The sequence below is a fragment of the Acromyrmex echinatior genome, chromosome 5 (assembly GCF_024713525.1).
Source record: "Acromyrmex echinatior isolate Ae372 chromosome 5, ASM2471352v2, whole genome shotgun sequence".
Classification (NCBI taxonomy): Eukaryota; Metazoa; Arthropoda; class Insecta; order Hymenoptera; family Formicidae; genus Acromyrmex; species Acromyrmex echinatior.
In genome coordinates, this window is record NC_141856.1 from 11,390,173 (window position 1) to 11,403,537 (window position 13,365).

General features: G+C 37.3%; 1 protein-coding gene across 2 annotated transcripts in view; it reads left to right on the forward strand.

Annotated features, from left to right (window-relative positions):
* Positions 1–13,190, forward strand: part of nahoda (DOMON-like domain-containing protein nahoda) — a 33,162-nt gene extending 19,972 nt beyond the window's left edge. Inside the window, exons 4-18 of one of the 2 annotated variants that reach the window (XM_087406379.1) lie at positions 1,843–1,940; positions 2,014–2,137; positions 3,096–3,327; positions 4,160–4,594; positions 5,295–5,339; positions 5,538–6,074; positions 7,585–8,034; positions 8,308–8,450; positions 8,540–8,617; positions 9,038–9,380; positions 9,698–9,902; positions 9,976–10,163; positions 10,709–10,881; positions 11,393–11,627; positions 12,007–12,096. In XM_087406379.1, coding sequence (XP_087262505.1) covers positions 1,843–1,940; positions 2,014–2,137; positions 3,096–3,327; positions 4,160–4,594; positions 5,295–5,339; positions 5,538–6,074; positions 7,585–8,034; positions 8,308–8,450; positions 8,540–8,617; positions 9,038–9,380; positions 9,698–9,902; positions 9,976–10,163; positions 10,709–10,881; positions 11,393–11,605 — 3,264 coding nt within the window. In that variant the 3' untranslated portion in view covers positions 11,606–11,627; positions 12,007–12,096. Of the gene's footprint in view, positions 1–1,842; positions 1,941–2,013; positions 2,138–3,095; positions 3,328–4,159; positions 4,595–5,294; positions 5,340–5,537; positions 6,075–7,584; positions 8,035–8,307; positions 8,451–8,539; positions 8,618–9,037; positions 9,381–9,697; positions 9,903–9,975; positions 10,164–10,708; positions 10,882–11,392; positions 11,628–12,006 lie in introns of both variants that reach the window. The other variant, XM_011068539.2, reaches the window with a different exon arrangement.
* The last annotated feature ends 175 nt before the right edge of the window (positions 13,191–13,365 follow it).

Genomic DNA, 13,365 nt, shown 5'->3' on the forward strand with positions numbered 1-13,365 from the left:
TTCAAAATCAACATAAAAAAATACATAAGAATCAGTCAAAAATATCAATTGAACGAAATCATTGTCGATTAATGCAATATAATCGGAACAATGTCGAGGCTAAGAATAATCATATAGGTTGATAAAGACTCGATCCGATGACCACAATAGTGATTGTCGATTCCGAAAGAGGAATTACACGTTGCACACCTCGATTAAGTTACAATAGCATCCACGGCTATTAATCGCGTCGCGATAGTTCTTACGTTGCTGCTTCCTACGGACAACAAGACGGATGCGGACGTTACTCAATAGCGTTTATGAACTTGCTTCGGCCTGCATACAAGCACACCACGCACTTTCCTAACGGTGCTCGGGACGCGACGATAAAGAATCTCACGGTGTCGCAACCAGTGGCGCATATCAATCGGTCGTCCGATCCGGATCCGACCCGCTCATTAGACCCCCTATCGTTGTGCCGTCGTTACTCCCGTGGACAGTGCGGACGTTGGGCGAGGGAGGGGAGGGAAGGAGGAGGGCTTGTGCCCTCCGAGAGTTAGTCGCGCGCTCTCAATTCGAGACACGTTTCATAAACCGCCAAGTGGGTGTTGCAAGCGAGGCGCGTGATTGCGAGGCGCGTTTACGAGTAAACGTTAACAGAAATGACGTGACCGAGAAACGTCCGCGTCGTCCATGCGACACGCTTGTGATTTCATTCATCGTACACTGAGAATAATTTCCGATTGAAAATGGATGAAGATTCTGATCGTATATCGATCAGAATTCTGATTATCTTCAAGAATATCACTAGAAATATAATAGATTCAATCACAAGATTCTTGTCCATTTTCATCCAGAATTCTAATTAATGCAATCTGACTGTTTTTACTAATTATCGACATCCTTGCGTGGCTGTGGATGTGTTTTTATCAAAATTCATGGTAACATAATTTCCATTTTTTTTCCGTTTTTGTTATTATTTGTTAGCTGATGGTCGGAATATCCGTCAAAATAAATTGGACATCTTGAATTACAACTAAATTAGGAATCTTGAAACTAAAATTTTTGAAAATATTAAATTGCTTAAGTATAAATGAGATGGATCGTATAATAATAATGTTATTAATTTAATATAATTTAATGATAGGATTAATAATCATTGCTAACACGTCAATGAAAAATTGTAGAATAATAACATTAGTCGTGCCAGTAAACTCAAAGCAGAGAAATTTTGATCCGTTATTGTTGATTTATTGAGGATAGCGTGGCCAATTGACGGCGACGGAACGAATTATCCGCGATGTTTTCTGCAACTCGACAAGTTATGAGGGGGAAAAAAAAAAATCGAGAAATTGTACGACCGGAATCTGCTTGCATCAATTCCGTATTGACTGGTATCGAAGCCGCTGCACTGTGTTGCCTTGTTCTGATGTGTCATTTATTGCGGAACTCAGGAGGAAAAAGCCATAAATTTAACGGAATGGCATGAATGGGCACAATAGAAATGGATGGATGGACAGACATTTAGTTCACGACTTGTGGAGCATATTCTTCATTTCCTAGATACGTGACAGGCGCACGGATTTACTCTTCACAAAAATATAATCCTTCTGTTGATCCTCTATTTTTAATGTTGAGTAGCGCGATAATTACGATAATTATGACAAGATTATGAGAAAATTTGGAAATAAAATAAATGTGCGTGAAGACATCAATATTATTAATCAATAATAAAATATATTAATTTTAATATTAAAAAAGGAATAGACTTATAAATACGTAGTCTAGCTTTAAATATATATTTTCGTAAATATATCTTTTTAAATAAATCATTTTTTCTTCACTTTTCACGCATTCTTTTAGGGAGGATTTCGTCTTCAAATCTTAGACTTTTATGACAGACCTCTGATCGATTTGACGCCCATCACAAAAAACAGCGAGTTTGTCGAAGGCGATGCCACGTAAGTGCACGATGATGTGTCTTTCTTCTCGAGCCTGATTACCTAATTAAGCCTGATGTTTCCGATTTTCCAGAGCGCAGAGGTATCCGGTGCAGCTGCCGCAAGATTTCACCTGCACGGACTGCACCATCAGGTTACTACGGGAGGCCGAGGAATGGGGTTCCAGCTACAGATTTTGGTCGTGCGCTGACATCGATGTGAGTTTCTCGTGATTTCTCTTGGAAAATGCAGCTTTTAACCCGATTAAACCCAGAGTAATTTAATTGATGAGAGAAACGACGGAAAACGAAATTGAGTAGCGTGATACATTGCGATGTTAACACGTTGTGTGTTTTACTCGCTATTAAACAAATCTAAAAAAAAATGATACAAAAAACGTACAAAAAGAAGAGCATAAAACATTTTTCATTACATTAATTTATCATTACATTAATAAAACATTTTTTATATATTAAAAAATGTTTTATTAATGTAATGATATATTAAATATCACAAGCAATATCTTGTGGTTTTATGCTCTTCTTTTTGTAAGTTTTGATTTATAAATTGTTTGTTCTAATTATATATTTTGATACAAAAAAGTTGTATAAAAAACGAAAATATAAAATTGTTAATAAATTATTGATGTATTTTAGTATTGACAGTTTTGTTTGAATTGACAATGTATCATTAAAAATTATATTAACGTATTTTTTCAATTAGCAATATATTTAATTATTATAATTATTATAATCGTGTTATTACAAAATTTTTTAAACCTTCTCTTAATGTATCTAGTGATTATATCAATCAGAATTCCGGTTATTTCAACTAGAATTTTAGTAGAGTTAACCAGAAAATTCTGATTCATCTCTATTTTCAATCAGAATTTCAATTAATCTAACCAGACATTTTCGTCCAAATAATAAGGTAACGTTTTAATGACTTATTTAATGTCTCATTGATACTAAAGACATCATTAAAACGTTATTAAGATGCTGTTTAACGTCATCTTGTTTGGAACAATTCACATGTAACGATGTCTCACAAAACATCCTGCCATTATTTTCGTAGATGAAATTAACGACAAATTCTCTCGCAATCGCAGAATTCCTTTTCCTCCGTCTCCCCGAGTTTCGAATGGTCTGTAAAATAAATAATTTTTCCGCCGGCCAGATTCGCGATAGGATGCATTACAAAGAAAACTGTAGCGGTCACGGACGTTCCCTGGCAGGCAAGTGCAGGTGCGACCGTCTCTATCACGGTCCGAGGTGCGAAATTAAGGAGGAGTGCGTGGACAACACGGACTGCGGTATTCTGGGCACGTGCGTCGACCATGGTGGCACAACCGTGCCTACCAAGCAGTGCTACTGTGACGCCGGATGGTTCGGTCCGGGTTGCGCGAAGAGTAAGTTTCCCTTCGAGAATTTCTTGCATAAGCTGCGACAACCGCTTCTGGAGCACTTGTCGAACCGATATCAGCGTTTATCATCTTGATATCAAACGTCTGACGTGATTGGAAAAAGAAAAAGAAAGATTCCAAGAATTTGATTTCTTTAAAACTAACATATAAAAAATAAGACATGAATTTTTTTTATGAAATATTACTTTGAACTTTGTGCTTTTTATATCTTTTTATTTTTTATCTTATATGTTAAATTAAATCTTTTTAAATGACTCTTGAAATTGCATCAAACATATCATAGCGATATATTTTTATTAGTGATTGATAATAAAACACATTTTAATAGAATTTTTAAATATTTAAAAATTATATGTCAATTGCCTTGAAAAAATTAATTTTTTCAATCGCTTTTCTTTTTAATTTTTTGTGTATTAAACCTCTGATTTATTAATTGCATTTTAGATATTGTTAATAACATATTAAAAATTAGCAAAAATTCACATTATAAATATTATTATCATATTCATATATTAATATATGTGAAAAATTATTCAATATATTTACATTTGCGAGATTTAATAACTAATTTTATTCGCAACTATCCATTCTCGATCACGTTGTATTAGTTAAAGATTGATCCTTTACTTTTTTAATGAATCCATAGAAACAGAAGTGATTTAATCATTTAATATAGTGCGAGCCAGCACTGGCATCCATCAAACGGAAAAAAAAGTGATTAAGAAGATCTCAGACCGTAGCGAACGTTGTCTCAATGAGTTTGCGGTGAAACCGTCCGTGACAATCGTTCTTACTCTATCAATAATTCCACTTTCAGGATCACCGGTGAGAAGCATCGACGTAAACTTGGATGTGTATTCGATGAAGCGATTCTCCGACGACATTATATTCTACTGGCGGATATTGAAGGAAAGCAAGGAACTGGAAGGCGTTCTTGTAGCTAACTCCACAACGTGGATTGGTATCGGATGGAGACCTAGCGATCTCGGTCCAAGTTGCCGATCTTTCCCTATGATTAAGGATATATTCCCTGAACCACTTCCGCAGCCGGAGCCGAAATCGGAACCCGTCGACAAATCGACGCCCAAACCGGAACCAGAATCCAAACCGGAACCCGGCGTGGAAGGCGAGAAATCGATAGCGAAGAGACGATCGGCGAAAGCAGATGCTGCGAGTTTCGGAGTAACATCACCACCAGATGTTGATGTCACTGTACAGACCAGCGTGACCTATCAAGTTAGCACAAAACAAGGTAGATCTATTTATCGTATTATATCACGTCATTAGTCCCAGAAAGAAAGTATTTGTTGATATTGCAAAATGTTTATGTGGTAGAGTATCTCAGGAAGGTGCAATAGATTTCGCTATAACTGTCTTCGCATTTTTTGAAACTCATGTCGCTTCTTACAACATGCAATATTCTTGTACGTTTACGAAATGAACATGTACGCGTTCCTGCAGGAAGAGAAAACAGTTTGGCAACGTATACATACGTGATGTGCATTTGCTAGTGTTCTTATTCGATTTTTTTTTTCTACCATGTCGCGTACAGACGACACAATCATTAATTAGTACTAGTTAACGTATTCTGACGTATTATACGTGATTTGTTCAGAGTTCAAGGAGTTCGTAATTACATAAATGACGGTTGTAAAAAATGACAATGCAAACAAAAGTAATCCGTTTCAGAATAATAATACACTATGTAAAACAAGAGTCGGAGAATATGTACATCGAATGTGAAAAATGCACACGCATAATTTTTTATTTCCAAACTACAAATTCTATGAAAGTTAAAGACAATTATTTCTTTGTATTTATCATAATAAGATGTTAACTATAATTATTATAGAAAATTATAGTTACTTTCAAAATTTCAAGAGAATAAAAAAGATAATGATTTGTAACGTAATCTTCGCAATATTTTTGGTTGAAAATTAATCTTTTTTTAGGACGCAAAAGGAGATCTCCAAAATCATCCGCAGCCTCTGCGCTTGGTATGTATGTTAGATATTTATGTCCAGAACAGACCCGATGAGTCGCTCGCTTGCTCAGGAATTTAATAGCGATATGTAGATTTACCCGAGAAATCCCAGTAGTCGGTGTAACAATAACCTCCTTTCGAGACACGACGCACGAGGTGATGGCCCCAATAAGTAGATAGTTCGCACGACGTACGATGCTTTGTTGCACAGGGAAACAGGTCGGCGAGTCCAGCAGTATCGAGGAAACCACTTCTGAGTCAGAACCTACCTCTGAGCCAGAACCAAAATCCGAGCCTGAACCCAGCTCCGAGCCAGAGCCGAAATCCGAGCCTGAACCCAGCTCCGAGCCTGAACCCAGCTCCGAGCCTGAACCTAGCTCTGAACCGGAACCAAAATCCGAGCCCGTACCTAACACCGAGCCGGAACCAAAGTCCGAACCAGAACCTAGCTCCGAGCCAGAGCCGAAATCTGAACCAGAACCTATCTCTGAGCCAGAACCGAAATCTGAGCCGGAACCGAAATCCGAACCGGAGCCAAAATCCGAACCGGAGCCTAAATCCGAGCCGGAGCCGAAATCCGAACCGGAGCCAAAATCCGAGCCAGAACCTAGTTCTGAGCCAGAACCAAAATCCGAACCGGAGCCTAATTCTGTGCCGGAACCAAAGTCTGAACCGGAACCCAAATCTGAACCAGAACCCAGCTCGGAACCGGAACCAAGTGTGGGTCCAAAATCGGGAGCGACGAAAGGTAACGAGGATCGATTTAACGCTTATTTCGCACATATCGCCATGCTACACTCTCATATCATTAACTCCTAAGCTATCAGAGATTTTTCGCTTTCTAACTTTTAGTTATTTAATTTTTGTTTTTGACATTGTAAAAAAAGAAATACAGTTTACAAGTTATAATAATTCCGATACACACGTATATGTATATTCTATACAAATACATTACGCTAATGAAAACAAATTCAATGATAAATATAAAATCTCTCGTAGTTGTAGAACATATCTCAACGATAATCAGTAGGGTGTATGTACATTGCTCATATTTCTTTCGATATTCGCGACTTTCACGATGACCGTGTGGTAAAAGTTTGCACGAGTGGAACGTGAGGACAGCAAATATTTACCGTGAAAGCGTATTTAGCGTGCTGATAAGACGTGAGAGTAATCTATTCCGTCCGCCACTTCCGGATACCGAAGCTAGATGTAAAATGTTAATGCAACTATTCTAATTTCGCATAAATTCCTATTGACTTAATTTTGCCAACTGCGTTTTTGCACGCAGCAGCAAAAAGTAGACAACTGTATGCAGAGATAATGTCGATAACGCTTAACGCTTCACGTTCTCGTCGCTGTACACTGTGCTCACAATGAGAATTTTATATTTTCCTTGTAAATATCAATAACTTCCGAGTTGCAGCATGCATTACTTTGACACGAAATTTGCACGTGTCTCGATCTCTATCCGTCACGATTTTTCTTACAACACCGTAGGACACACCATTTAACTCCTGCATTATCATAACATCGACTCATCACACTCCAGACCAAGAATCAATATGTCAGGACTGAAATGCACCAACGAGAAAACAGAAGTTTTTAAAAAAACTTAAAGTGTGTACAAAAAATATTTTAATTGAAGATGTATCAGATATTATATAGTCTTTGCAAAAAGTGAACGGAATTGAAAATTTATACTTTCAGTACAAAAAGGAACGCTATGTATATGTATACATATGAAACAGTTCAATAAGATTAATATTTATGTTTAAACATTTTACAGTTTAAATGAAAACTTTTTCATTTTATCCAAATTTTTTTTAAAACATGTCTATTGCTTATTGAAATAATTTTTTATTCAGAGTCTAAAAAACCAAACACATTTTATATTACTTTTAAATATAATATTAAAAAATTTGTAATTCTTTTATAATTTCTTCATTTTGTTAAAAAAATATTTGATAATACATTCTTAATAAGAAAGCTGTACGAATAGAGAAAATACAGCTTTAAATTCTCAAAAAATTTGAAAAATAAGCCACAAGATGTATGTATCTGTAAAATCTTAATTTCTTTTTAGGCAAATACCAGTCATGAAATTACAAAAAATTCGATTGTCGAGAAATATATCGGACACATTTCACAATTAGTTCACTGTTCAGTTTCATCATAGGCATTCTACATGATAATTTTATGGCGAATTTTCGCAATTTTCGGATCTCTGTGCTAACTAAATTTATTCGCACACGAAGCATCGTTGCCGGCGCCAGGACACAAGTACACGCCTAAGCACGACTTCAACCCCATGGACTGTACGGACATTATAATCGGCACGGCGCGAGGGACGAGTTACAGGATCGGCGATTATTACACGAGGGACAGATCGACGCCGCGCAAGGACGCGTACTGGGACGAGAATGGGAGAGACAGCCTGACGGCCGCGTTCGGCTACGAACGGGACGGTGTCACGACGATACTCTTCCGCAGGAAGTTGGCCGCAAACGAGCCGACCGATCACGAGATCCGCGATGGTAATATGCAGGTGATTTGGGCGAAAGGTCAAGAGCCGGGCAAATATATACATCAGCCGGCTAGCGGGATCGAAAAGGCCAAGGTCGGTGTTAAAGACTTCTACAAGGTGGACGAGCTCAAATATCATGGCCATGGAATGCAGAGAGGCGCGGTCACTATGAATTTCTTCGGTGAGATCATCTGTTCAGCATCCGCCGCGTTTATTCAGAGATTATCGATGCTCGTGTGGCGTTTAAAATCGTAGATTATATTGTGAATGTTGATTCAATGCTTTCCAAAACTTTTCGCTTTTAAATATATTTGTTCGGTCTTTCTGAATCATTATTAATCATTTTTATTATTTAAAAAGAAAATGTTTCGTTAACTCTTAAAACATTCTTTATTTTTATATGATGTGTCCATTAAATATTTAGATATAATATTTAATATTTTGAACGGTTCAGATGAAGTTAAAAGGCCGGAATTCGCTGGCGGTGTAGTGTCGCAAGATGGTATTTGCGGTGGTCAATGGCGTTATCCAAGAAATTGTTCGCCGGAAAATAACACTTGTGAATATGCCATACAATGGACATATAAGGATAAAACGGTAATTTTTCTCATATTTCCTTGGCGTATCCTTTTATATAGATAAAATCACTTTGATGAAACCGGTATTATGGAAATCTTTTTTCGTAGGATCTGATAACATTCGTAATCTCTACGACAAATACCAATACGTGGACCGGTGTTGGATTTTCTGATGATAATAACATGGTAAGACTTTGTCAAATAAAGAGACAAGACTTTGTTTTTTCTCTCGATAATTCATTTAACGAATTTATGTATACAAAAATTATTAAGTTAATAGTATTAAGTTATTAAGTTAAGTTTATATAGTATCTTTATACAAACATTTCTTCTTAAATTTAAAGATAGAGCAAACCCCACATTTGATCAATAGAAAAGTTTTACTCAGCTTTTTAGTGAATTTTTGAAATGTTTGTGTGTTTTGCTTTGATGTTCGATGTTTTTTTTTTCAACTAAATCACAAAATCTAAGATTTGATAGCTAAGAAAAAGACATTACTTAAATGAATTGTTTCTCAGGCCGTTTCTCCTTGAAAAGAAATGTCGCGTAAAGAGGAAGAAGATTGGAGCTTATGAAATTTTTAGGTAGTATTATATTTTTTTTTAGTCACAAACCGATGCCATACTCGGCTGGGTCGATAAGACAAACGGTCGGGCTTTCGTGATGGATACCTGGATCAGTGGCTATAACGCACCGTTGCTGGATCCATCGCAAGACGTATACAACATCAGCGGCCGCATCGAGAATGGCGTAACCACTCTCCAATTCTCGAGAAAACGCGTAACAAAAGACGTCAAGGATTTCTCATTTACGGATGATCATTGTTTGTACATGATGTTCCCGGTGAAGGGAGGCATATTTAATCCGATCAATAAGAAGATTCGAAAACACGATGTGAAACCGGTCGTTTCTTCAGACAGAATATGTATCAAGTCTTGCGGCCAGGAAGGTAAACCGACTACTATATTTTTGTTATTTGCTAAAGTTGTCCGATACAACTATTGACGCACAATATAATTTTTAAAAAGACATTAATTTAATATATTATTGTTTAATTATATTAGAAAAATTTTCTTGTCCAATTGTTATTAAAATGGGATTACTTAAATAAAAATTACTTAAATAATTACTTAATTAATTTTTTTCGTTAAATCATCATTTCTTATGATTATTAATGTATATGATTAATGCTAATTTATTATGTTTCAAAATATATCTCCAATTATATATATTGTATTAAGAAAAATCATTCAACTGTCCATTTAGAAATTGAAGATCAAAGCACGTATCCACCGCCAAGGTTCAATTATGATGTTGAAGTCAAGCTCGTCAGCTTGGGTGACGGATTTGTGATTCCCGAATCCGATAGTCCCGATTTCGAACTAATCTCGAACAAGATATCAGAGAGCTTTGAACCGGTCTTCAAGATGCTTCCGGGTTACTATCACGTCTATCTCAACGAGTTACGAAAGTAAGACAGCGAAAAGGAAGAAGTAGTAAGAAGCAAGTTTGATAAGTACTACTCCCTTCCGGTCTTGTTGCAGAGATAACGAACGGGGAGTGATTGCGCGCATGAACCTGATCATCGACAGGGCCGAGATCAAGGGTAGATCGTTAAAACCCGCGGACACCGGTTTAGAAGCAGAAAAAGCGTTGCGCGAGGCAGTCGTGACCGGTCAAGTCGGTATACTCGGCGTCGATCCGCAGTACTTAGTAGTAAGAACACCCAGAGGTAAGCATTGATGTTCTAAAGCCCAGTTTCATAATTTACGGTTAACTTTTAATCGAAGTTTAACTTATCCCAAGTAGCGTCTATAAAGCGCTAATTAAAAAAGCGCTTATATATACTTTTTAGTGTTTTTTTTAACGCTTTGTAGGTATCACTTGGGATTCCTTATCTCTAGAATTGGAAAGAAATGAGAAATAAGTTGAACCTCGGTTAAAAATTAACTGTGAATTATGAACTAATCCTAAATATTATATACTAATTTTAACAAAAAACTCTCTTCTCCTTCGATAAATTTTCCATCCTAGACTGAGATCCGAAATTAGATTTCTCATTTTTCTTGAAGAAATAAAGATTCATCCAGATATCACAACAGTAATCGTCTTAAAATTTTAAGAACTGTATGATTCAATTATATAGCTTCAAATAGCATTTTTTAAGCTAATATTACGAAGAAATGGAGATTTACTCACATTATTTAAGATACTCATCATCCCCATTGATCTATCGCTACTTCACAAAATAAAAATATGTGTTATACTTATTTTCAGTGAATGACATACAGACGGAAGATGAAAATGATCGGCCACCTTCCGCGACAGACTTGTTCCTGGGTGCGACGAAGTTTTATATTGTTGTCGGTTGTGTAGCAGCGTTGCTAGCTCTCGCTCTGCTCCAAGCCAGTTGTACTATTTACAGGAGCTCAAGGAAACGAGCGACTAAGGTATGTTTTGTGTGCGTTAGAAACTTTTTGTTCTTTTTCACGTATTTGTTTCCTCTCCACTTTTTCTCGCATTCCCATGTCTTCCCCCTAAGTGTTGTGTTCTGTTTCTTCTCTAACGAAATCTTATGGTGATCCCTAACGTGTTCCAAGAAAGATGTATAACGCTATCAGAATTCTATCCCGAAGAAAAATAGCTTTTAAGCATCATTTTGATGGAACTCTCTCTTGCACTTATCATAGTAGTATTAACTGTAACAAATCTAATTAAAATAACTCAATGCTAAAAAAATTCTAATTGTAGAATTGTAAAAGAAAAATCATAATATATTCAGAGGACACCAGGTTTCTCTTTTCTTCTCTTACTTCGCGAAAGTAGCCTGAAAGATTGCTGTTCGTGTACGTCTTCTTGGGACATTCTGTAATGTAAAAACTACGCTTCCATCCCCTAATGAACCCGACATCTTTTGCTTCGCTTGTGTTGCATGACTCGCGCTTCCCGCGACCAAAAAAGAGGGTGTACACGCTGCCTCTGGCTTCCTCCGATGCGCCCAACCCGATTCATCGTACGAACGCGACACGGTATCATCGACAACAAAACGGCGATCATCATCACCATCACAACAACAACAACAATACCAACCATCACCATCATCATCATCATCAACATCAGCTTCGGCATCACTACGCTTCATTTGAATTGCGTCGAGCTAATCCCAGCTGGTAGAGCTTCTCGTCGAGTATAATCGGTGCGCAATGTCACTCATCCCTATGTTCTTTCGCTCTAACCCAAGTATTTGACTAACTCGCTGTTATCTGGTTCTTCCTAACTCTTTGTAATCGCACATTTTTGCGCCTTTATGACCTCGCTATCAAACTCTTCCCGTTGATTTTTTTCCACTAATATAGAGTAATTAAATTAACTTGGATTTTTTAAATATATGCGTCGACAGATCATCGTGGACAAATATTTTTTTGTTGTGCCAATTGATGAACAAATATGTGTGAAATACATAAGATTATAATTTCTGATAAAGAAATGACGAGAGTATGATTAAATAAATAATAAAGTTTTGATAAAATTATCTACACACATATTTCATATTCTAAGCACATCTTTTTGCGCAGGAACGTTTGATTGCCAGTAATGCCTGGAAGGATTACGCTTCCGGTGCGAACACAAACTTCGCGTTTGAGGCGTTCGAAACGGAAGAGAAGGCACCGCCGCCCCCGATTTCTAGCCTGCCGAGAACTAGGGAGATGACCAGCAACGGCATGACTGGCATGAATGGTACCGACGCAGTCGAAGGGCCCAACAGGATAGTCGGACCCAGGGCGACTTACAGTCTTCCACGCGCGCCCGGTGCCAGACACTCGGCGCCTATCCAGCATGGTTATTATACACAAGATCGCAGGGATCATTATGGACGACCCAAGAGCATGCACAATCCAGGCATAGCAACCCAAGCGAATCAACCAGACTTCTACTTCATGCCCAGCCAGCGAAAATACAGCGGCGAGGTTGTGCGCGTTTATGTGGATTACAACAACCAGCCGAAGTAATCAAGAGAAAGTTCAGATCAAAAATCGCGAGAAAACGATTTACTCGCTTCACCGAAGCGATCTGTACATATTCGGATTGTAGTGACAGAGGTCGCGAAGAAAGGACTACGCAACCCCTGTGCGGTGCTATTTTATCTGTTTCTTTTTTCTCTTTGCCCGTGATTTCTCTCTCCCGAAGATCTATCTGAATCGAGTTGCTGGATTTAAGAAACAGGGAGGGAAATTGTCCCGTAGGAAGCATAGAAGTGGCGCTTACGACCAAAGAAAATATCCATAGGGCCTGCGCCCTATAATTCTGTATAGAGCGCATGAACTCTCGTCAAACTTTTGTGCTTTTGCGGTGGAGAAACTGTATAATTATATAAGTAAATTTCATGTAGTAGCCGAAAATCTGATAGTCCGAACTGTCTGAGGATCCCTGGGTCCAAAATAAAAAGAATCTTATGATTTAGCAGTAAGTATTCGAAGATTCAAGAAAGATCCAAGGGCCATATAGCTTAACATGAAGAAAATAAGACTTGAAAGACCCACGGATCCAAGAATAACAGGATTCAATAATCCTGAAATTCGAAAATTCAAAGACCGATAAAAAAAACATGTACCTAAGTTTATCTCGCTCGATGCGATCTGTTTATATCGCGTGATAGAATACCGATACGCTCAATGGGATGCATTTACATCATCTACTTTAAAGAGCAAGCGAGAACGCGTTTGAGCAATAAAACATTTGTACATTTTTAAACAAAAAATTTTTTTCGCGTTCTGAATTTCTTTAATGGATTACCTTCTTTAAAATCCTATTTATTTCCATATTGTTTTACTTATGCAGCTGGTCTATCAGTTTTCAGAGAAGCAGTCATAACGATAAAAATAAACAAGCAAAATACCTGTAAAATGATTGCTAATAATCGTTATGGATAAAAA